We start from the raw sequence: 22,306 nt of genomic DNA, 5'->3' as shown, positions 1-22,306 counted from the left end.
TCAATGACATAATAGAGTTATGTTGAAATCTACCATCTTACAACTTGGTTTCTGTTTTGCACATCTGATCATTTCCTCATTTGTTTCATTTCCTCATTTTCTTTTTCTTTGAATTAAGTACTTATTATGATTCCGTTTTATCTCCTTTGTTAACTTACTATAATTTTTTGTTTTATTATTGTAGTGATATCTTTGGGATTATAGTATACCTTTTAACACATCACAGTCTATCTTCAGGTAAACTTTATATATATACATATATTTACACACATACATATACACACACATACATATACATATATATACATATAGTATAAGAACTTACAACTATTTACTTCCATCTCTCTCCTCCTAGCCTTTGTTTTATTATTGTCATATATTTCACTTGTACATATTATAAATCCCATAGCATGTTGTTATTTTGCTCTAAGTAGTCAATAATCTTTTAAAGAGACTTAAATAATAAGAAAAAAGTATTTTATGTTTACCTACATAGCTACTATTTCTGGCAGTCTTTATTCTTTTGTGTTGATCTAAATTTCCAACTTGAAACTTCTCTAACATTTCTAATGCTTTATGTCTACTGGCAATGAATTCTTTCAGTTTCTCTACATCTGGAAAGAAATCAGTGAATTTTTCTTTTATTTTTATTTATTTATTTTGAGAGAGAGAGTGAGTGTGCAGCGGAGGGGCAGAGGGAGAGGGAAAGAGAGAATCCCAAGCACGTGGGGCTCTATCTCATAAACCAAGAGATCATGACCTGAACTGAAATCAAGAGTTGGACATTTAACCAACAGACCACCCAGGTGCCCCTGAATTTTTCTTTTAGATTTTGTACTTTTTATCTCTAGAAGTTGCATTTGGTTATTTTTTCTATGGCCTGTTTCTCTCTTCATTACGTTCGTTTTGCTTTAACTCCTTCAGCATATTTGTAATAGCTCTTGTAACATTCTTGTCTTCTTGTTGTATTATCTCTCTCATTCTATGTATCTATTGACTGATCTTTTCTCCTGGTTATGGATGTTGTGAATTTTACATTGATAAATACTAAGGGCTTTTAATTCCTTTAAAAAGCATTAGACTTTACTTTTGCAAGTAGTTAAATTACTGCATTAGTTTGATGTTTCCAAGGCTTGTTTTTAAGCTTTCTTACAGTAGCTCTAGAATAGACTTAATTCTAAAACTAGGTTAGCTTTGCTACTAAGGTGTGATCCCTCTGATGTTGCGTCTGAATTCCTCTGGTGTTTAACAAAGATTTATCTCTAGTTGGTAAGAATTCACTTCTCCAAGTTCTGTGTAAGCTCAGGAGCTATTCAGGTTACAGCTTCCCAGATATTCTCTGCCTGGCCTCCTGGAGTTTTACCCTATTCACATATGACTTAGTGTTTAGCAACTGAATCAAGAGGATACCCATGCAGATTTCTGAAGCCCTTTTCCATGTATCTCCCTCCTCTCTGGGACTCAGCCCACAAATTCTACCACCTGAGCCTTCCTTAACTCTGGTCTCTGTTCATTCAACTCAACAATACCATCAGGTTCTGATTTTGATCACCTCTCTGTTTTATAGTCTGGAAAGTACCTCCAGGCAAATAGCTGGGGCAATCATAGTGATTGATTTGAACAATCATATTTGTCTCCCTTTTTTCAGGGACCGCAGTGTTGCACTGGCTATTGTATAACTTCCAGAAACAGTCATTTCATTCACTTTTTCCAGTTTTCTAGTTGTGTATGGCAGTAGGGTAAATCAGTTCTGATTATTTCATTGAGGCTATAGAAGCAGAAATTGATTTCATTCCATTTTAAAATCAGCAATTTACAGCAGTCTTTATTTTGGGAATACAGGGCAAAGAAAGAGATTGAGTACCAGGAACTGATGTTTCTTTTAACTGGAGGAGTAAGTCTTAAGAGTACTGAGAAAAATCCTGACCCAACTTGGCTATCAGATAAAAGCTGGGAGGAAATTTGTCGGGCAAGTGAATTTCCTGCCTTCAAAGAACTCAGGTATTTGTTTAAACTTGATGATTTAGAATTGAGTAAGGATGGGTAAATTTGTAATCTCCTTGTTTAACAATATCTTTTTAAATTATCTGCCAGTGAAATAATAATTAGCTTTTTTCCATTAGGGAACATTTTTGCAAACATATAACTGAATGGCGGGAAATCTATGACAGTAAAGAGCCACATAATGCTAAATTTCCAGCACCAATGGATGAAAGACTGAATGAACTACAGAAGATAATAATTCTTCGGTGCCTAAGACCTGATAAGGTAAAAGACAAATGTGTTCTATTTCAAACCCAGCTAATTTGCCATTTAAGAATAAGTCTGGGGGGCGCCTGGGTGGCGCAGTTAAGTGTCCGACTTCAGCCAGGTCGCGATCTCGCGGTCCGTGAGTTCAAGCCCCGCGTCGGGCTCTGGGCTGATGGCTCAGAGCCTGGAGCCTGCTTCCGACTCTGTGTCTCCCTCTCTCTCTGCCCCTCCCCCGTTCATGCTCTGTCTCTCTCTGTCCCAAAAATAAATAAAAAACGTTGAAAAAAAAAAGAATAAGTCTGGGGAATAAAAGGCACAACATAAGGGAATATAGTCAATGACTTTGTAAAAGCAGTGTAATGGGACAGATGGTAGCTACACTTGTGGTGAACTTAGCATAATGTATAAACTTATCAAATCTAAGTTTCACACCTGAAACAAAGGTAACATTGTATGTCAACTATGCTCAAATTTTAAAAACAGAAGTTGTTCTAGGTTTAAAGTAATTGTTATTTGGTTCTTTAGCCCTCATTCTAGATGCTCAGAGGGGTTCATTGAGCTCCTTGGATATATGGGTTTATAGTTTTTCTCAAGTTGGGAAAAATTTTGCCCATTATTTCTTCAAATATTTTTTGCCACCCCAATCTTATGTTTCCAATTAGATACGTATTAGACTGCTTGGTATTATACTATAGGTGACTGCTCTGTTAATTATTTCTATTTATTTGTTTATTTGTTTGTTTGTTTGTTTATAAAGTTCATTTATTTGGGGGCGCCTGGGTGGCTCAGTCGGTTGGGTGTCTGACTTTGGCCTAGGTCATGATATCGCTGGTCCTGAGTTCTAGCCCCACATCGGGCTCTGTGCTGACAGCTCAGAGCCTGGAGCCTGTGTCAGATTCTATGTCTCTCAAAAATGAATAAACATTAAAGAATTAAAAAAAAAAAGAATGTTAGCACAAGTGTAGAATAGCCTTTTCTTGACAGATAGTTTAGCTCAACAGATAATTTAGCTCCACTACTAAATTGTGACCCTTCTGGGGACTTTACTGAATATCCCAGTGATCACCAAGAGCTCTCCACTATGGCAGTTGGGAACCTGAATGATTCCTGGCCTTGCATGAACTCTGGTAGCTCTGTAGATCTCCAGTTCATAGCTTCCCAGCCACTCTTTGCTTGGCCTATGCTTCCACACCACAGCATTCAGCAGAGATACAAGGGTACTGTTAGGCAGATTCTGGGTAGTTCCCTTCTACTCTGAACTCTGTAACTTCCAGTAGCCTTCCTCCTTAAACCAGAGTTTAAGAGTTTCCTGTCTTCCCAACTCTGCAACACTGTGTTGCTCTGCTTTTTAATGGCTTTTCCTGTTCCACAGGCTGAAATGTACCTCCCAGAAGAAAGCCTAAGCAAACTCACCTTGTATGTTTCCTCTTTGGCAGAGATCAAAGTCCTCTACCACCTGTTGTCTGAATTGCTCAGTGTCTGAAAATGGTTGTTTTTGTTTTTTTTTCATTTTGCCTATTTTTGTTGTTTATGTGGGAGGGTAAATCTGGTCCCTGTTAGCAGAAAGGACCATATTGGCTGGAAGTAAAAGATGTTAGAAAATCTTACACATGTCATAATTTTGTTAGTTTAAACATGCACAAAAATCTTTTTTTCTTCTAACAAGTTTTTATTTAAATTCCAGTTAGTTAATATACAGTATAATATTAGTTTTCAGGTGTAGGATTTAGTGATTCATCACTTACATACAATAGTCAGTGCTCATCACAAGAAGTGCCCTCTTTAATATTCATTACCCATTTAGCCCACTCCCCTGTTCACCACCCCCTCCGGCAACTCTCCATTCTCTATAATTAAGAGTCTATTTTATGGTTTGCCTCTCTTTCCCCCCCCTATTTTCATCTGTTTTGTTTCTTAAATTCTACATATGAGTGAAATCATATGGGTTTTGTCTTTCTCTGTCTGACTTATTTTGCTTAGCATAATACTCTCTAGCTCTACCCACGTCATTGCAAATGGCAAGATTTCATTCATTTTAATGGTTGAGTAATATTCCAGTGTGTGTGTGTGTGTGTGTGTGTGTGTGTGTGTGTGTGTGTGTGTACCCAAACTTCTTTATCCATCCATCAGTCAATGGACATTTGGGCTCTTTCCAAAATTTGGCTATTGTTGATAGTGCTGCTGTTAAACATGGAGGTGGGGTGCATGTATCTCTTTGAATTACTACTTTTGTACCCTTTACTGAGTAGTGCAATTGCTGGATGGTAGGTAGTCCTGTTTTTAACTTTTTGAGGAACCTCCATACTGTTTTACAAAACTCAACACCCAGAAAACAAATAATCCAGGTAAAAAATGGGCAGAAGAGATGAACAGACCTTTTTCCAAAGAAGGCATACAGATGGCTAATGGACACAAAAATCTTTCTATTGGTGAATTTAACAGGCTAGTTCTGATTTTCACACATTCAAGAAAGGCGATTATGGTGTTACAAAAGAAAAACTTTTATTTTTTTTAAGTTTATTTATTTTGAGAGAGAGAGAAAGCATGAGTGGCGGAGGAGCAGAGAGAGAGAGAGAGGGAAAGAGAGAGATTCCCAAGCAGGCTCTGCACTGTCAGCACAGAGCCTGACGTGGCGCTTGAACCCACGAACCATGAGATCATGACCTGAGCCAAAGTCAGATGGTTAACCAAATGAGCCACCCAGGTACCCCTCAAAAGAAAAACTTTTAAGCAGAAAACCAAAAACTATGTTTATACATGTAGTTTGAACTTTGAGAAAGTCACCTCACCCTTCTGAGCTCCATGTATAAAATGAGATATTGAAAGAATTGCACTGATCCCTTCTTTCTTTTCTTTCCTTTTTTCCTTTTCTTTTTTTTTCTTTTTTTTTACATTTATGTTTTTAGTAAAGCTTCACAAGGAGCATTATCTAATGCTTCACTTAGGCTCTGAGTAGATTCAAACAGAAGTTTACATAACTACTTGACTCCTGAGTATTTCTTCTTATTTTAACTTCAAAGACCTTTGTACATTGTTAAAACTTACCTCATTATTTCCTACCCAATAGTTGTATGTATATATATGTTCCTTTCATTGGACAATAGTCTCTTTAAGGCCAAAACAATGATATATTCATTATTTTATCGCCTATAGCTTCCCTTGTTCACTAGAAACTTAGGAATGATTAGCTCTGCATCTGGGAAACTCTTGCCTAATTTGCACTCCACAGAATGGCTCCCTGATGGCCAATGGAGATATTGTTTCAATGCCAAGTATGGGGTAATTGCCTAGTCTGCCATGCTTGGGAAGCTGTGCTTAAACATTACAGCACTTACCACGCTGGAATATACAATAATTATCGGTTCGTTTGTCAGTGTCTCCCACTACACTCTGAGCTTCTGGAAGTCAGGACCCATGTCTTATTTTGCTCAATATCTCCAGGACTTAAAACAGTGCCTAGAAGATAATAGGATATTTCAGTAAATGTCACTGAATTGAGTTGAACTGAATCAAATTAAACTAAGTTCAGTTAAAGCCTCTGTTTGTCAGGATTCTCCAGAGAAACAGAACCAATAGGATAGGTGAGACAGAAACAGAGATTGACAGGAATTGGCTCACATGATTGTGGAGGCTGGTAAGTCCAGAATCTGCAGGCTGGAGACCTGGAAGAATCAATATTGCAGCTCTAGTCCAAAGGCAGTGTGCTGGCACAATTCTCTCTTCCTCAGTGGAGGACAGTCTTTTTTCTCTTTAGCCTTTCAACTGATTGAGTGAGGCCCACTCACGTTACAGAGAGTGATTTACTTAACTCAAAGTCCACGGATTTAAAAATTAATCTCAGGGGGCCTGGGTGGTTCAGTCAGTTAAGCCTCTGACTCTTGATTTTGGCTCAGGCCACAATCTCATGGTTTATGAGTTCAACTTCTGTGCTGGGATCCACACTGTTGGTGTGGAGTCTGCTTGAGATTCTCTCTCTCTCTGCTCCTCCCATACGCTGTCTCTCTCTTTCTCTCTCTCTCAAAATAAATAAATAAACTTAAAAAATTAATCTCATCTTAAAAATATCTTCATGGCAACAGCCAGACTAGTTTTTGACCAAATATCTGGGTACTATGCCCTAACAAAGCTGATACCTAAAATTAACTACCACAAGGCTTATCTCCAGGTCTGTTCAAGTTTCCATAATTTCTTCCCTAGAGTATCTTACATAAAGGATCAAAATCTTATAGAAAAGTCATAACTTTTTTTTTATATTAAATTACTGGAACAAGGTACTTTTTCTACAGAAAATTATCATGCTTCATTGCAGCTACATCATCTCAGGGAACATTGGCCCTGGTCTGTGCATAGATTAATGAGGGGCAAGGTCTCTGTGTACTCAGTATCTCCCTTCCCTTAAGATGCACAACTGAAGATCTGTGCTAGATAGAAATTATACATAGTGTTAATAGTAAAAGGATAAAAAAGATTTCCTCATTGCCCAGGTGAAGTTATTAAAGAAAGGAAGAAAAATCTATTACACCATTACAAGGTCCTTTTTGAAAACCCTTCAGTGGCCTTTCAATACCTATAGAATAATGACAGAAGTACAGCTTGATAGTCTTGTTACCTTGGCTAATAATACCTCTTTTCTGCCATTCCATTCTTATCTTCTTGAAACTTCCACTGTTTCTAGGGCGCCTGGGTGGCTCAGTTGGTTAAGCATCCGACTATTGATTTCTGCTCAGGTTGTGATCTTACAGTTGGTGAGATGGAGCCCCGTGTTGGGCTCTGTGCTGACAGCATGGAGCCTGCTTGGGATTCTCTCTCTCCCTTTCTCTTTGCTTCTTCCCTGTGCACACATGCTCTTTCTCTTAAGATCAATAAACATTTGAAGAAAAAAAGAGAAACTTCCACTGTTTAAACCCACAGAATTGCTCACTTCTCAAAATTTCTCATATAGAAGATCCATCCTTTTTCCCCATCTATGCCAGGACTGCAGAAATCTGTGATGATCTCTCCTCCCTCCACCAAATTCCTACAGTGTTACTTTAGAAAGTTGTTTGGCATTTAGAAGATGATATCTAATACCTCTCTACTTATTTTCTGCTGCTACTGTTGATGAATATCACTCTTTTATTTTATTTTATTTTATTTATTTTTTAAATTTTTTTTAACGTTTATTTATTTTTGAGACACAGAGAGACAGAGCATGAACAGGGGACGGGCAGAGAGAGAGAGGGAGGCACAGAATCTGAAACAGGCTCCAGGCTCTGAGCAGTCAGCACAGAGCCCGACGCGGGGCTCGAGCTCACAGACCGTGAGATCATGACGGAGCTGAAGTCGGATGCCCAACCAACCGAGCCACTCAGGCGCCCCTCACTCTTTTATTTTAAATTAATTCTTGTGGCTCAAAACTGAAAGTGTTTGAATCACAAGAATACGTGAATACAGTGAAAGATAGACCTCCAATCTGCACCTCCCAGTCAGTTGGCATCCTTTCTCTCAGGCAGTTAATGTTATCTGCTTCTTGTTCCCCTTTATGCACATGTAAATATGCATACACACAAATTCTTTGTCCATTTATTTTTAACACAAATAGTCATATCCACTGTTTTTGCGTGTTGCTTTTTCCTCTCTCAGTTTATAAAGAGCTTTCTCATTCTTTTTTACAATTACATGCTATTTCATTGTAAGTGTACACCATAAATTCTTTAACCAGTTCCTATTGATGGACCTTTACAATTATAAAAATGCTGCAATAAATAACCTTATTCAAAAGTCATTTCTCCCATGTGCAACTCTCTCTCAGAATAAAGTCCTGGGAATAAAATTGCTGAGTCCGTGGATTTGCCCACTTGTAATTTTATAGACATTCCCAAATTGCCCGTCATGAAAGTTAGGCCAGATTACTCTTCCACAGCAGTGTATGAGAATATCAGTTTAACCCATAATTTTTACCGCACAGAATGCTGGCAAACTTTTGTATCTTTGCTAATCTGTGCGAGGGAGTTGAGGAATCTGGGGACCGATCTGGGAAAAGACATGGACGTAAGGTGGCAGTAGCATACAAGAGCTATGCTGGACGATGCTGGAACAGGTTTGCATGCTGAGAGGTGGAAGCCCCTCATAGCAGGAGTCTCTCCAGATGCTGGGATTTGGGGGGTGGGGGTCCCACAACTCCAAAGAGGAAGACGGCAAAGAAACTCCTTTGGGGGAAGGGAGAAGAGGCTTGTGTGGGGTCTTGGTAGCATTTATCAACAGCACTATGGTTTGGAGTCCCTGGATCAGAGCTCTGAAGGGCTACAGTGGCTGGGGGGTCTTTATAGCCTAGGATTTACCATAGCTAGCAGATGTTGGGTGCAAATAGGCAGGCTGTAAATGGCTAAAAATCTGCTTATTTGGGCTATGTTTACAATAATTGAATATCTAAAAATTTTAGTTTGGTGTCAGTGGGCTTTTGAACTAATAGGTTTCAGCCTGCTATGAAGAAGGAAACAATCTAAGGGTCAATAGACAGAGACTATCTTTGTCCCTTACATAACCATCTGAAAGGCAAAAAATGGCATTTAAGTATAGTTATAATTTGTATTTTTTTTATTATGAGTGTTAGGGTATAGACTAGGCCACTGTAACAAAGAGACCTAAAATACAGTAGCTTAAATAAAATAGAAGTTAATCTTTCTGTCTCTCTTAAGTAAGCCCAGAGCAAATGCCTGACGACTGGCAGGGCAGGTCTGTTTTTGAGATCATCCAGACATTCAAGTTCTTTCTTTCATGCTAGTAAAGTCCCCTAGAATATGGTCCTCATCAGCGAGATTGAAGCTGGCTCATAAATACCACATCTGTTGAAAAGCAAAAGAGAGCATTTTTTTTAATGCTTATTTATTTTGAGAGAGCACAAGAGCAGGGGAGGGGCAGGGAGTGAGTGGGAGAGGTTATCTTAAGCAGGCACCACAGCCAGCACAGAGCCCAACATGGGGCTCGAACTTGCAAAACTGAGATCATGACCTGAGCTGAAATCAAGAATCAGCTGCTTAACCGACTGAGCCACCTAGGCGCCCCCAAAAGAGGGAGGCCTTTTTATAAAACTGCTCTTTATAAAAAAAAATATGTTCTGGAAGCTCCATATATAACTTCTACTTGTATCCCTCTGGCCAAAACTTAGTCACACAGCCACATCTAGGTACAAGAAAAGTTGGGAAAACTTGAGGTTGTATCACCAAAAGGAGAGAAATGGGAACATTTTGCAGTTTCTGCTGTACAGAATGATTTCAATTAACTGTTCATCTTCTCTGCCCATTTTTCTTTTGGATTGTTAGTCTTGTCCTATCAGTTGATAGATATCTTTTATATATTAGAAAAATTTGCATTTCATGATATGTTTCATGCTTTTCTTGACCATTAGACTCAAATTGTACTCTTTGTTGATTTCCAGTAATAATCAAAATTGTTATGTGAAATGAAAATTAGCCTAAAGATCATATCTTTTGTCTCCTTAACAGATAACTCCAGCTATAACAAATTATGTAACTGATAAACTGGGGAAAAAGTTTGTGGAGCCTCCACCATTTGATTTGACAAAGAGTTACTTGGACTCAAACTGTACCATTCCTTTAATTTTTGTGCTCTCTCCAGGAGCAGATCCCATGGCCAGTAAGTCTACCTCCTGCAAACTTTTAGGAACTTATAAATGATCCATTTTGCTCAATGTCCATTTCTTACATGATCATAGATCAGTTAGTAAATCTGGTATATGTAAGGAAAAGCAACTGGAATCTTCCAGTTATGTGCCTGCACACTGAAACATAAGGTATATTTCATGATTTTACAGTAAGCAGTGGAGCTATGTTTTGTGCTCTCTTAGGCCTGCTGAAATTTGCAAATGATAAAGCGATGTCTGGAAATAAATTTCATGCTATTTCACTGGGACAAGGACAAGGACCAGTTGCAACAAAAATGATTAAAGCAGCAATAGAAGAAGGAACTTGGGTGTGCCTACAGAATTGTCACCTCGCTGTCTCCTGGATGCCCGTATTGGAAAAAATATGTGAAGATTTTAGTCCTGAAGTCTGTAATCCATCCTTTAGGCTTTGGCTCACAAGTTATCCTTCTCCAAAAGTATGTTTATTTCATGTGGAGTTTAGTACGTATATTTAGTCATCTCTTACATTGTGTAAGTTTTTTTTTTAATGTTTATTTTTTGAGAGACAGAGTGGGAGTAGGGGAGAAAGAGAGGAAGACACAGAATTTGAAGCAGGCTCCAGGCTCTGAGCTGTCAGCACAGAGTCCAATGTGGGGCTCAAACCCATGAACTGTGAGATCATGATCCAAGCCAAAGTCTGATGATTAACCAACTGAGCCATCCAGGCACCCATGTAACTTTTTTTTTTTTAAACACACAGTATGCTCTGTACAAGTTGCCAAGTTTATTTATTTATTTACTTTACAGAGAAAGCATGTGCAAGTGGGGCACAAGTGGGGGAGGGGTAGAGAGAGAGAGAGAGAGAGAGAGAGAATCTTAAACAGGCTCCACGCCCAGTGGAGCCCGACACAGGGCTCAATCCCATGACCCTAGGATCATGACCTGAACTGAAATCAAGAGTTGGCCACTTAATTGACTGAGCCACCCAGGCACCCCTACGTTGTATATCTTTTTTTATTTTCTATTTTTTTTAATGTTTATTTATTTTTGACAGAGAGACAGAGCATGAGTGGGGGAGGGGCAGGGTAAGTGGGAAACACAGAATCTGAAGCAGGCTCCAGGCTCTGAGCTGTCAGCACAGAGCCCAACGCGGGGCTTGAACTCATAGACAGCGAGATCATGACCTGAGCTGAAGTTGGTCGCTCAACCGACTGAGTCATCCAGGCACCCAACGTCATGTATCTTAATCAAGCCTTAAATGCTTAACCTTAAGAGGTCTTAAAAAATATTTCTAGAGGGGCGCCTGGGTGGCGCAGTCGGTTAAGCGTCCGACTTCAGCCAGGTCACGATCTCGCGGTCCGTGAGTTCGAGCCCCGCGTCGGGCTCTGGGCTGATGGCTCAGAGCCTGGAGCCTGTTTCTGATTCTGTGTCTCCCTCTCTCTCTGCCCCTCCCCCGTTCATGCTCTGTCTCTCTCTGTCCCAAAAATAAATAAACGTTGAAAAAAAAATTTTTTTTAAAAATATTTCTAGAGTGGGACGCCTGGGTGGCACAGGTGGTTAAGCATCTGACTCTTGATTACAGTTCTGGTCATGATCTCATGGTCCGTGAGATGGAGCCCTGCATCAGGCTCTGTGCTGCCAGCACAGAGCCTGCTTGGGACTCTGTCTCTCCCTCTGCCTGCCCCTCCCTCCCCCACCTCTTTCTCTCTCAAAATAAATAAATAAACTTAAAAAAATATATTTCTGGAGTCCTCTTTCATACGCACTTTTAACCAACTAGTGTTTGAATTTCGGGGATTCAAGCTGCTTATCTTGTGTAATGCTCTGTTTATTCTGTCTTTAGTTCCCAGTAACCATCCTACAGAATGGAGTAAAAATGACTAATGAGCCTCCCACAGGTCTTCGGCTAAATCTCCTCCAATCATATCTCACTGATCCCGTTTCTGATTCTCAGTTTTTCAGTGGATGCCAGGGAAAGGAACTGGTAATGTTCAGCTTCTGGAGCTTTTCAAATGTGTTTTTAAAGTGAGAAAATATGGTAATATAAATATTTAATAATGTTAAGCTTTGGCATTTTCTGAGAAGACTGATATTGTACCTATCTTGTTCATCATTTTCTTGCCAGCAGTTTGTGCTCTGCTTCCCACAGAGTAGACATTTAAATAAATGTTTGTTGACTGAATGAACATATCTTAGTTAGTACACCAAAATCCAATAATGAGTTTAAGACCCAAGAGTAGCAATGTATTTTCATATCATTTATTCTTTCTTTCCACAAAATGTGTGTTAGGTGCTTTCCCAGGTACTAGATATAAAGCAGTGAGAATAAAATAAAACACCTCCCCACAAATCTGCCATCATGGAACTTAAATTCTAGTGATACTGTTTTGACATATTAATGCTTTTCAGTGTGCTCATGTAATTTGCACATGGTATTGGGGACTTAGGAGTCCTAGTAAATAAATATCAACCTTTTTTTTTCATTAACCACTAAGAAACAGGAAAAAGTATAAACATAAGGGAACAATTTTTTTTAAGTTTATTTTGAGAGTGTGATAGAGAGAGAGAGAGAGAAAGCATGTGCATGCACGTTAGTGGGGGAGAGGCAGAGAGAGAGGGAGAGAGAGAGAATCCCAAGTGGGGCCCAGTCCTACCAACCGTGAGATCTTGACCTGAGCCGAAATCAAGAGTTGGACGCTTAACTGACTGAGCCACCAGGCACCTCAAGGGAACGAAATTTTAACCTTAGTTACTGATATAGACTAGGTTGGAAGATGTAGTAGACACCTGTGAACAAATGGGGCATCACTGAATAGAATTAAACAGACTTATCCACCCTCAGTGAGAACAGAGGAACGTTTTCTTCCCCAAGGGAAGCTCACTTCTAAGACGAAGAGGGAAAAGCTGAGCAAAGCATATCTGGTTAACTTTTCCCAAATTTATCAACCAGATAGGTCCCTTCTCCTGCAGTGATTAATGCAAGGATGGGGAAAATCCAGAAGTGTTACACTGAGGTCTCTGCACATGGAAAGAAACGTCAATACTAAGGGAAATTGATTCCCTGCCCTCACCCCAACATGCCATTTATCACACTGGCCTATTTGAGCTAGAAAAATAATAGAATTGAAAATAAAGAATTGAATTCTTTGTAAGCCAGCTAGTTTCTCTCTGCTTCATACCTTCTGCATGCCCCTAGTTCTGAGCAATAAATTTATTTGAAAGTCTGGGAGAAAAGGAGGATATTTGGTGTTTTAGCTAGGAAAAGAGCTTAATAAAATGGAAAAGGTGGTATGATGTCTGATCCCCATCTAGGGTTTGAGCTCCTGCAAGAAATCCCAAGATTTCTCTCATACCACAGGACCGTTTCTGGCCCACAAGCACAGACCAAAAATGTGGAGGGATTATGACTTCCTTAAGAAAAACTCCATTGTGTGAAAATATGTGGGAAATACACATAAATTAGGTTATTGCTCTCATTGCCAAAAGGTTTCCCCTGTTAAATGTTTCACCACAGGGGCACCTGGGTGGCTCAGTCAGTTAAGCGGCTTTCTTCAGTTCAGGTCATGATCTCACGGTCTGTGAGTTTGAGGCTCTACATTGGGCTCTGTACTGACAGCTCAGAGCCTGGACCCTACTTTGGATTCTATGTCTCCCTCTCTCTCTGCCTTTCCCCTGTTTGCATTCTCTCTCTCTCTCTCTCTCTCTCTCTCAAAAATAAATAAACATTAAAAAAAAAACTTTCACCACAGTTTTCTTTCAGTATTACTTAAAATATGCTTTAATTTATGTACATTTCAGGAATATAGGTATTCAGTAATGCCATGGTGTACTTGTATTTTTTAAAAAAAATTTTTAATGTTTATTATTTTGAGAGAGAGAGAGCATAAGCAGGGTAGGGGCGGAGAGAGGGAGACACAGAATCCAAAGCAGTCTTCCAGGCTCTGAGGGGTCAGCACACAGCCCGATGTCAGGCTCAAACCCACTGACCGCAGATCACGAGATCTTGACCTGAGCAGAAGTCTGATGCTTATACAACTGAGCTACCCAGGTGCCCCTGTGCTTGTACTTTAATATTATAAAAATAATTTCTACTACTGCGTCATATGAAGGTAGTTGGAAGGATTTTTACTGCATTTGGAGCTATGTGATCTAACTTAAACCATCAAGGTAGCATACTTGAAATTTACTTGGGGCGGTGGGGGAGGGGGTCTTCATAGGGGTGGATGGCCATCCTCCAGAGCACCGACACATATGAAGACGCCAGGAGAGCATAAACAAGGGTTTCAAAAGTGACCTCCACATGGAAAGTCATAGAATCAGGAACTATGTATTCGGGTTTATTCCTATCATAATGACTATGTTCGCTCACTTGTAGTGAGCATATGCCAGTGAGGCTACAGGATAACATTGAGCTACTGAAGTTGTAAATATCTAAACAATACCAAAGTATTAGTAGCTACTACTTTGGCAAATGGTAGAACTTTTGCATTTTAATCAAGTTTAATATTGCAGTTTGTCTAGTTTTGGAGGTTTTGAGTCATAAGATTAATAGTTTTTATAGTATGCATTGTTTTTAAATAGAAGTTTGCAGAAATATATGATCATAGACTCATATAATGAAAAATACTGTTGATTCCCCTCATTTTACTAATGGAAATCTGATCAAAATTTTCTCTTGTTGCATAATTTTTATACTAAAGGCATGGGAGAAGTTGCTGTTTGGAGTTTGTTTTTTTCATGCCCTTGTGCAAGAGAGAAAGAAATTTGGTCCTCTTGGTTGGAATATTCCATATGGATTTAATGAATCTGACTTACGCATCAGTATTCAACAACTACAGGTAAAATTAGAAAGGAATTAACATTGCTGGAGGATCACTGTGTGTCAGGCCCTAGGTAATTCCCTTTGCTTAGATAAACTTACTCCTCCCAACATCACTAGTAGGTGGGAGATAGTAGTAAAAATTATAACTATGGTTTATGAAGCACTATCTCTATGGATTTCTGCTGCTGCAAATAACAGAAAACCTGATTATAACTGGCTTAAGCCATAATGGAACTTATCATCTCACATAATAAAGAGGTACAGAGGAAGGACAGGCTCTGGAGTTGGTTGATTCAGCAAGTGTTGCCATCAAGGACCTTGGTTCTTTCTGTCTTTCTGCAGTGCCTTCCTTAAGTGTTGGCTTTCTATAGGTCCTTATTATTCTCTACTCTCTTCCTCTGCTCAGTCAAAGCTACAATTTAGCTCTAAGTAGAAAAGGAATTTATGAAATGAATATTTGGGTAGATCATAGAATCACCAAGATGGCTGGCCAGCCCAGGCATCCAGACTCATAACCAGATTCACACCATGTCTTGGTAACAGCAGCTCCTCAACCCTGGTTGAATATTAGACACCACTGCTCAGAGAGCTGCTGCACAGACTCTGGTCTACTCCAGGCCCTCTGATGTCATCAAAAAAAGATTCTTTGCTGTTCCTGCTTTTTCGACCTCTAAACCCCAGTTCAACGTCTAACTTGCAGGCCTAACCTTTAACTCTGAAAGAGGCTGGAATGGGTGCCTGGGTGGCTCAGTTGGTTAAGCATCTGACTTCGGTTCAGGTCATGATCTTGCGGTCTGTGAGTTCAAGCCCTGCATCAGGCTCTGTGCTGACCACTCAGAGCCTGGAGCCTGCATCAGATTCTGTGTCTCCCTCTCTCTCTGTCCCTCCCCTGCTCACACTCTCAAAAACAAATAAACATTTAAAAAATAAATAAAAGAGGCTGGAAGAGTGAGTGGCAGCGTTTTCCAGTTTCTGTAGACTCACAATGTGATCTATTCTGATAGTCAGCAGCCCCTGGCCCCCTCCCGGCAAAAAAAAAACCTGCTGTAAATTCCTACTGACTCAGATTTAGAACTAGGCACATTACTTATATTAATTTTATTCCTCACAGCACCCCTGTAAGGTTGGTATTATCCCTATTTTTGAGAAAACCAAAGCTAAGAAATGAGTTTGCCCATTGAGGTAGGATTTGAACTCCAGTCTCTCCAACCCCAATACTTTTCCCATTATTTCTGTCATATTTTACTAAATATAGTAATCCAGATGGACAACCAGAGTATTAATATATTTCTGCTTCTTTGCTGTGACAAGAGCCTTTGTGACATGGAGCCTCGTAAAGGGAAACCAGAAGTGTTGATAAAACCCACTTGATGCTATTAGGTTTTACTTAGGTGGGGTTTTGTAAGGGTATGAATATTTAATCATATTTATAGCATAACAAATAATTTTTATAGAAACTGCTGATATTTTATCAACTCTTCCTTTTTTTAGATAAATGTTTATTCATTTTTGAGAGAGAAAGCGAGCATGAGTTGGAGAGGGGCAGAGAGAGAGGGGGACAGAGGATCTGAAGCGGGTTCTGCAGTAACAGCAGTGAGCCCGATGTGGGGCTCAAACTCATGAACCATGAGAACATGACCTGAGATGAAGTCAGATGCTCAACCAACTGAGCCACCCAGGCGCCCCTCTTTTTTCTTTTACACAAGGCAGAAACCTTAACTAGAACAAACGTATCAATTTGAAAATCCCTGAACAACTGATGAAATTAGTGCTTATAGAATCACGATTACATGATAAAATGACATTGATTCTAAGTACTGGGTTTGTTTGTTTTTTAAAAATAATTTAGTAGATAGAGCGCAACCTTGGAGAATGTCTTGCTAAAACCATCCTACTGCAGAAAACCAGTCAACTGAGAATTCTCCACCTTCTGGCCAGGCCCCTGCCTGCAGCCTCTGGTGTCATCAACCTTTCTGGTCCCAACACTGGAGCTGGAAGGCATAGATTAAATCTATCTTTTATATCTTCAAGAACAGGGTACTTGAGAGGGGGCAGTCTTTAAACCATCTTTACCTAGTCATACCAGCAAAATACTGCTTGCTTCCAAAAAGGTTAATCAATGAAACTGATGGCTAAGTTGATAGACAACCAAGGAATGAGTTGTTCTCTACATCTTGCATTTGCCATGAATTTAACATGAATTTCTCTTGTGGTTTCTTCCTTTAGTTTTGGGGAAGGAGGGAAACCCAGTTAAACACACCTTTCTTTCCCCCAAAGAGAAGAAAGAGAGAAACTCTCCTCTTTCACAAATGACTTATTCATCACGCCCCACCCCCCAAAGAGTACTTTCCCTCTGTCTGTCTCCTATTCATATCTCTTGATACTTCTCTTCCTCCTGAAAACATGGAAGTCTCCAAAAAAGATTGATATCTTCTTTTAAGTTGGCTCTGGATAATTTAGGGATATTTTTTCTTAACTGTGTACCATTTCTGCTATAATTCCTGCACTATTAGGTAATTTTCAGGGGCAAGAAAAAGCTCCCATCCAGTAACTTATACCATCCCAATACATATACTACCAAAATTCCTGTGTGTGGGAAAATGTAAAGGAGAAATAAATTCAGGCCTTCATATCATTTCACATTTCCCAGATTCAGTTTCCTACTTTACAGGGTTATTGGGAGATGAACAAGACAATATAAAAGCTATGAAAATAGTAGTTTTTATTACTTTTTAAAGTTTTATTTATTTAAGTAATCTCTATACCCAACTGGGGCTCAAACTCACAACCCCGAGATCAAGAGTCAGATGCTTTTCTGACTGAGCCAGCCAGGTGTTCCAGTTTTTATTACTATTGTAAATGGTGTCATGTTGTGTGAACCAGGCTTTGGTACTAAAGTTTGGAATTTCTTTGTTTTTATCACATTGCAAACAGTGCCCAAAACCAGGCACCTGGTTCTCGGCGTTGGTGCTCTTGGCATTTGGGGTCAGATAGCTCCTTACTGTGGGCAACTGTCCTGTGCACTGTTTAGCAGCGTCTCAAGTTTCTGCCCACTAGATGGCAGTAACACCTCCAACCACAGATCTAAAATGTCCCCAGATATTGCCAGATGTCCCCTTGGGGACAAAATTGCCCCTAATTAACAACCAATACCCTAAAACAAGGGCAAATTACCCAAATCCATATGAAAAAGACTTGGTAATTTTCATGTCATCTTCTTTTTGTTAAACAGTTTTCTTATCACAGAAGCAATACATGTTTATTTCCCACCCTGCCCCCCCACCAAATTGGAAGATGCAGATAAGCAAAGTAATTTAAAATAAATATGAACAATCCCAGCCATCCAAAGGTAACTCATGGTGATAATTCTTTCAACCCCACCTCTATGCATGTTGACATTTAATTTCATCTTAAAATGGAAATGACGTGAAAGACTTTAAGGTTTTTCTCACTTCATTTTTTCTTTGTTTCAGTTATTTATAAATGAGTACAACACAATTCCATTTGAAGCCATCTCCTACCTGACTGGGGAATGTAACTATGGAGGAAGAGTGACAGATGATTGGGACAGACGTCTCCTCTTAACCATGCTGGCTGACTTTTATAATCCACAAATAATTGAAAACCCTCATTACAAGTTTTCTCCCAGTGGAAACTATTTTGCACCTCCCAAAGGCTCCTACGATGAGTACATTGAATTCATTAAGGTAACTGATGTCACTGAAAATGGGGTTAGACCTAAGTGTGATTTTTCTAAAAGCAAATAATGAAATGTTCCCCTGTAATATAGAGGGCTGGCCAAGTAGTATGGTTTTCAATCAACTTTCAGTATCTTTTGTTTCTAGAAATTACTGAAAATTGGGAGAGTTTGATGTCTCGTGGATTAATGTGTAGTTGATTTTTAACCCTTTTGAGGCTGCATGTGTTTACCTTTTCAATTAATGTATCTGGTGAAAATGTGATGCTTCTTTCTTCATCTGTTTTCTGGTAGAAACTTCCATTTACTCAACACCCTGAGATATTTGGATTACATGAAAATGTTGATATCTCCAAAGATCTGCATCAAACCAAAGTCCTCTTTGAGTCCTTGCTTCTCACCCAGGGAGGCTCCAAACAGACCAGGTCCTCAGGAAGTACTGACCAGATTCTATTAGAAATTACTGAAGATATTCTCAACAAGGTGATGTTTAGTTTAGAATCTGATGCTTATAATGTAAATTAAAGTGGTCCTGAAATGGCAATCTGAGCACTCCGGTTGAACAGCATTAGGATCTTGAGTGAGATACTTTGCCTTTGTGAGGATTAGTTCCCAAATCTGTAAAGTGGTGATTATAGTACCAACTGTATAAGGTTCTTGTGAACATTTAAAAGATCATGAATTTGGGGTGCCTGGGTGGCTCGCTCAGTTGAGCATCCGACTCTCGATTTTGGCTAAGGTGATGATCCCAGGGTTGTGGGATCGAGCCCCATGTGGAGCATGGAGCCTGCTTAGGATTCTCTGTCTCTCCCTCCTCCTCCCCTGCTCATGTGTGCGCATACGCTCTCTAAAACAAAAACAAAACATGGATTTAAAATGATTTGCATGATGGCACATAGTTAAGTTCTTAGCAACTATAGTTGTGGATGAGCGAATGAACATATGACTTATTATTGTTTCCAAAGATAATGAATAGACCTACTTTTTAAAAACTGGAGGAAATGGTCTGAATTTGCTGGTTAAAGGAGTGAACAGTTTTTAATCTGTATCTTAGGGAGTGAGGGGGCACAGGAAGGTAAGATCAGCACTAAATTAGCAACTACACCTTTTTTTCCTTCATAATATAGCTCGAAGTACTTAGCCTACTAGGTAGAATGGGAAGATACTCTTTCCTGTCACCTTTTTTCTGTGTCTTAAATTCCATAAGGAACTACAAAGGGAACTTTAGAAGGATTATGATCGCATGTGCAGATCTTCACGATTCCCCTCTGGGGTAAATACTGTAATTGTCCCCATATTTCAGTGTCAAGTATTCTGACAGAGCAGAGCCTGACCCATAGTCCATCTGTCTTGAAGACCCATGGACAGCACGCCCCCCCCCCCCTTAAGGAGAGCCTCCTCACAGGACACATTGCTGCAGCCACTGGAGAAAGAGGGGAGCTGCCCTGCTGTAACCCTTGGGTGAAAGCCAGCCAGTCTCCTCCCACTCTGTCCCCTGGACTGCTGCTTCTGCTCTTTGCCTCTCTCCCCCGTGGTCCCTTACTGGTTCTGCAGTTTATCTCGGGGGATGGGGAGTGGTGGTTCTGGCCCTTGCAGAATGGTGGCTCTCACAAGGTCCCTAACAGGAAGTTACCTAACAGTGGCATTTTGGACTTATTTGGCATCAAGGGTCCTTGAATGACAGCAGCTAGTGTGACTTACATTCTTGTAAGTCTTTTGCACCACTCAGGGACCATCATCTACAGACACTCTGGGCAGCTCAGTTCTTTGTTCAGAACTTCCCTGATTGGGAAACTTCTTTGCCTTTTAGGAGTGTGACTTCCAGTGTATTAAGACTTGGTTATCAGTCCCAAAGTCCCCTTCACTTCTCAAGCATCTCTGAGGTGCCTCATAGAAATCAGATAGTCTTCTCTCTCTATAACCTGGAACCCCGCTACAGTCACACATTAATTATTTGAAAGTGGGGTAAGCTAAGCTATTTGCAGCCACTTAATAACTGATTGAAAATAACCCTAAAACAGTTATGAAATGGAAAATCTGTTCTATCAGTGGAAAATGAGATTTGGCTTACAAAAGAAATCACATGGCTTTTCAGAAATCTGTATCTTCTGCAAAGTGCCATAGCCTATAGTAAAGAGCATGGGCTTTACAGTTAGAGACCTGTGGGTTTAAACAAATCACCTTTTGGCTGTGTGCCCTTGGGCAGTTATTTAACCTCTCTGTACAGTTGACCCTTGAACAACACAGGTTTGAACTGCACAGATACATATGAATTTATTTTTATAAATATAGCACGGTAATATGTTTCTTCCCTTCTTTAAGATGTTCTTAATATTTTCTTTCTAGCTTCCTTTATTGCAAGAATACAGTATAGAATACATATGACATACAAAATATGTGTTGACTGTTTATGTTAGTGGTAAGGCTTCCAGTCAATAGTAGGTTATTAGTAACTAAGTTTTTGGAGGGGCACCTGGGTGGCTCAATCGGTTGGGCGTCCAACTTCAGCTCAGGTCATGATCTCACAGTCCATGGGTTCAAGTCCCACGTCAGGCTCTGGGCTGACAGCTCAGAGCCTGGAGCATGCTTAGGATTCTGTGTCTCCCTCTCTCTATGCCCCTTTCCTGCTCATGCTCTGTCTGTGTCTCTCTCTCTCAAAAATAAACAAATATCAAAAAGAATTTTTTTAATTAAAAAAAAGTTTTTGGGGGCGCCTGTGTGGCTCAGTGGGTTGAGCGTCCAACTTCAGCTCAGGTCATGATCTCACAGTCTGTGAGTTCGAGCCCCGCATTGGGCTCTGTGCTGACAGCTCAGAGCCTGGAGCCTGCTTTGGATTCTGTGTCTCCCGCTCTCTCTGCTCCTCCCCCGCTTGCGATCTGTCTGTCTCTGTCTCAAAAATAAAAACATTAAAAAAAAATTTTTTTTTTAAGTTTCTGGAGAGTTGAATTTATACATGGAGTTTTGACTATATGGGGGGGGGGGGGGCGGGTGTGGAGTCGGTGCCCTAACCTGCACTGTTCAAGGGTTAACTGTACTTGAATATCCTCATCTGTATAATGGAGATGATAATGGCCACCTGAGAGTGTAAGGTAAAGGTGAAATGAGATAATGTATGGGAAGCAGCTAGCACAATGCTCAGCCCACAGTAACTGCCTCGTGTTAGCTATTAGTGATAGGACAGCTGAATGAAGTGAATTATCCATTCTGAGTGTAATATGTGACCTTCCAAACCCATTCTCTTAGCTACCGAATGATTTCAACATTGAAACAGCACTATTGAAGTATCCTGTGAGCTATGAAGAGAGCATGAATACTGTGTTAGTACAAGAAATGGAAAGATTTAACAAGTAAGGATCTCTACCCTTGTGGGTTCAGAAGACAACCAACCCAAGTTGATAAAAAAAAAAAGACACACATTAAAATTTTAAGAAAAAATTATCCAAACCTGCCATTTCCTTAGGATCCATTCCTACTCTTTAAAGTTGTATCATCTTCCGCCCCAGAAGCGAGGGTATCTTTTAGAATGCAAAAATGATGATGGAAATGAGATCTATTTTTACTTACATGTGAATTTATTTTTGTGAAATTTATGTGAAAATATTCATTCATCATAATTTTTCATCCATCCTTTACTAGTCTCCTCAGGAACTCAGGACCAAATGAATATTAATTGAGCCTGTATGTAGTTACCTCTTTTGTCATTGTTCCACTATGTGACACATGCACCCTCCCTTTTCTTCCTGAGTCCAACCTAGGTTGATTAGGTACCCCATGATAGCAAACAAATTTTTGCTTTGAATTTTTTAAATGTTTATTTATGTATCTTCAAAGAGGGAGAGAGAGAGAAAGGAAGAGTGAGGGAGGGGCAGAGAGAGAGAGAGGAAAAAAGAATCCCAAGCAGGTTCCACACTGT

At 39.8% G+C, this 22,306-nt stretch overlaps 1 protein-coding gene across 4 annotated transcripts in view; it reads left to right on the top strand.

Annotated features, from left to right (window-relative positions):
- DNAH12 (dynein axonemal heavy chain 12) overlaps positions 1–22,306 on the top strand; it is a 227,759-nt gene that overhangs the window by 194,182 nt on the left and 11,271 nt on the right. For all 4 annotated transcript variants that reach the window (XM_047849470.1, XM_047849472.1, XM_047849471.1 and 1 more), the window contains 9 exons: positions 1,843–2,001; positions 2,124–2,268; positions 9,735–9,885; positions 10,097–10,350; positions 11,718–11,858; positions 14,575–14,712; positions 18,170–18,403; positions 18,688–18,876; positions 21,637–21,740. In XM_047849470.1, coding sequence (XP_047705426.1) covers positions 1,843–2,001; positions 2,124–2,268; positions 9,735–9,885; positions 10,097–10,350; positions 11,718–11,858; positions 14,575–14,712; positions 18,170–18,403; positions 18,688–18,876; positions 21,637–21,740 — 1,515 coding nt within the window. The remainder of the gene's footprint in view (positions 1–1,842; positions 2,002–2,123; positions 2,269–9,734; positions 9,886–10,096; positions 10,351–11,717; positions 11,859–14,574; positions 14,713–18,169; positions 18,404–18,687; positions 18,877–21,636; positions 21,741–22,306) is intronic.

The sequence above is a fragment of the Prionailurus viverrinus genome, chromosome A2 (assembly GCF_022837055.1).
Source record: "Prionailurus viverrinus isolate Anna chromosome A2, UM_Priviv_1.0, whole genome shotgun sequence".
NCBI classification, from domain to species: Eukaryota; Metazoa; Chordata; class Mammalia; order Carnivora; family Felidae; genus Prionailurus; species Prionailurus viverrinus.
Note: the sequence above shows the minus strand (reverse complement) of the source record. Positions and strands in the feature narration are given on the sequence as shown.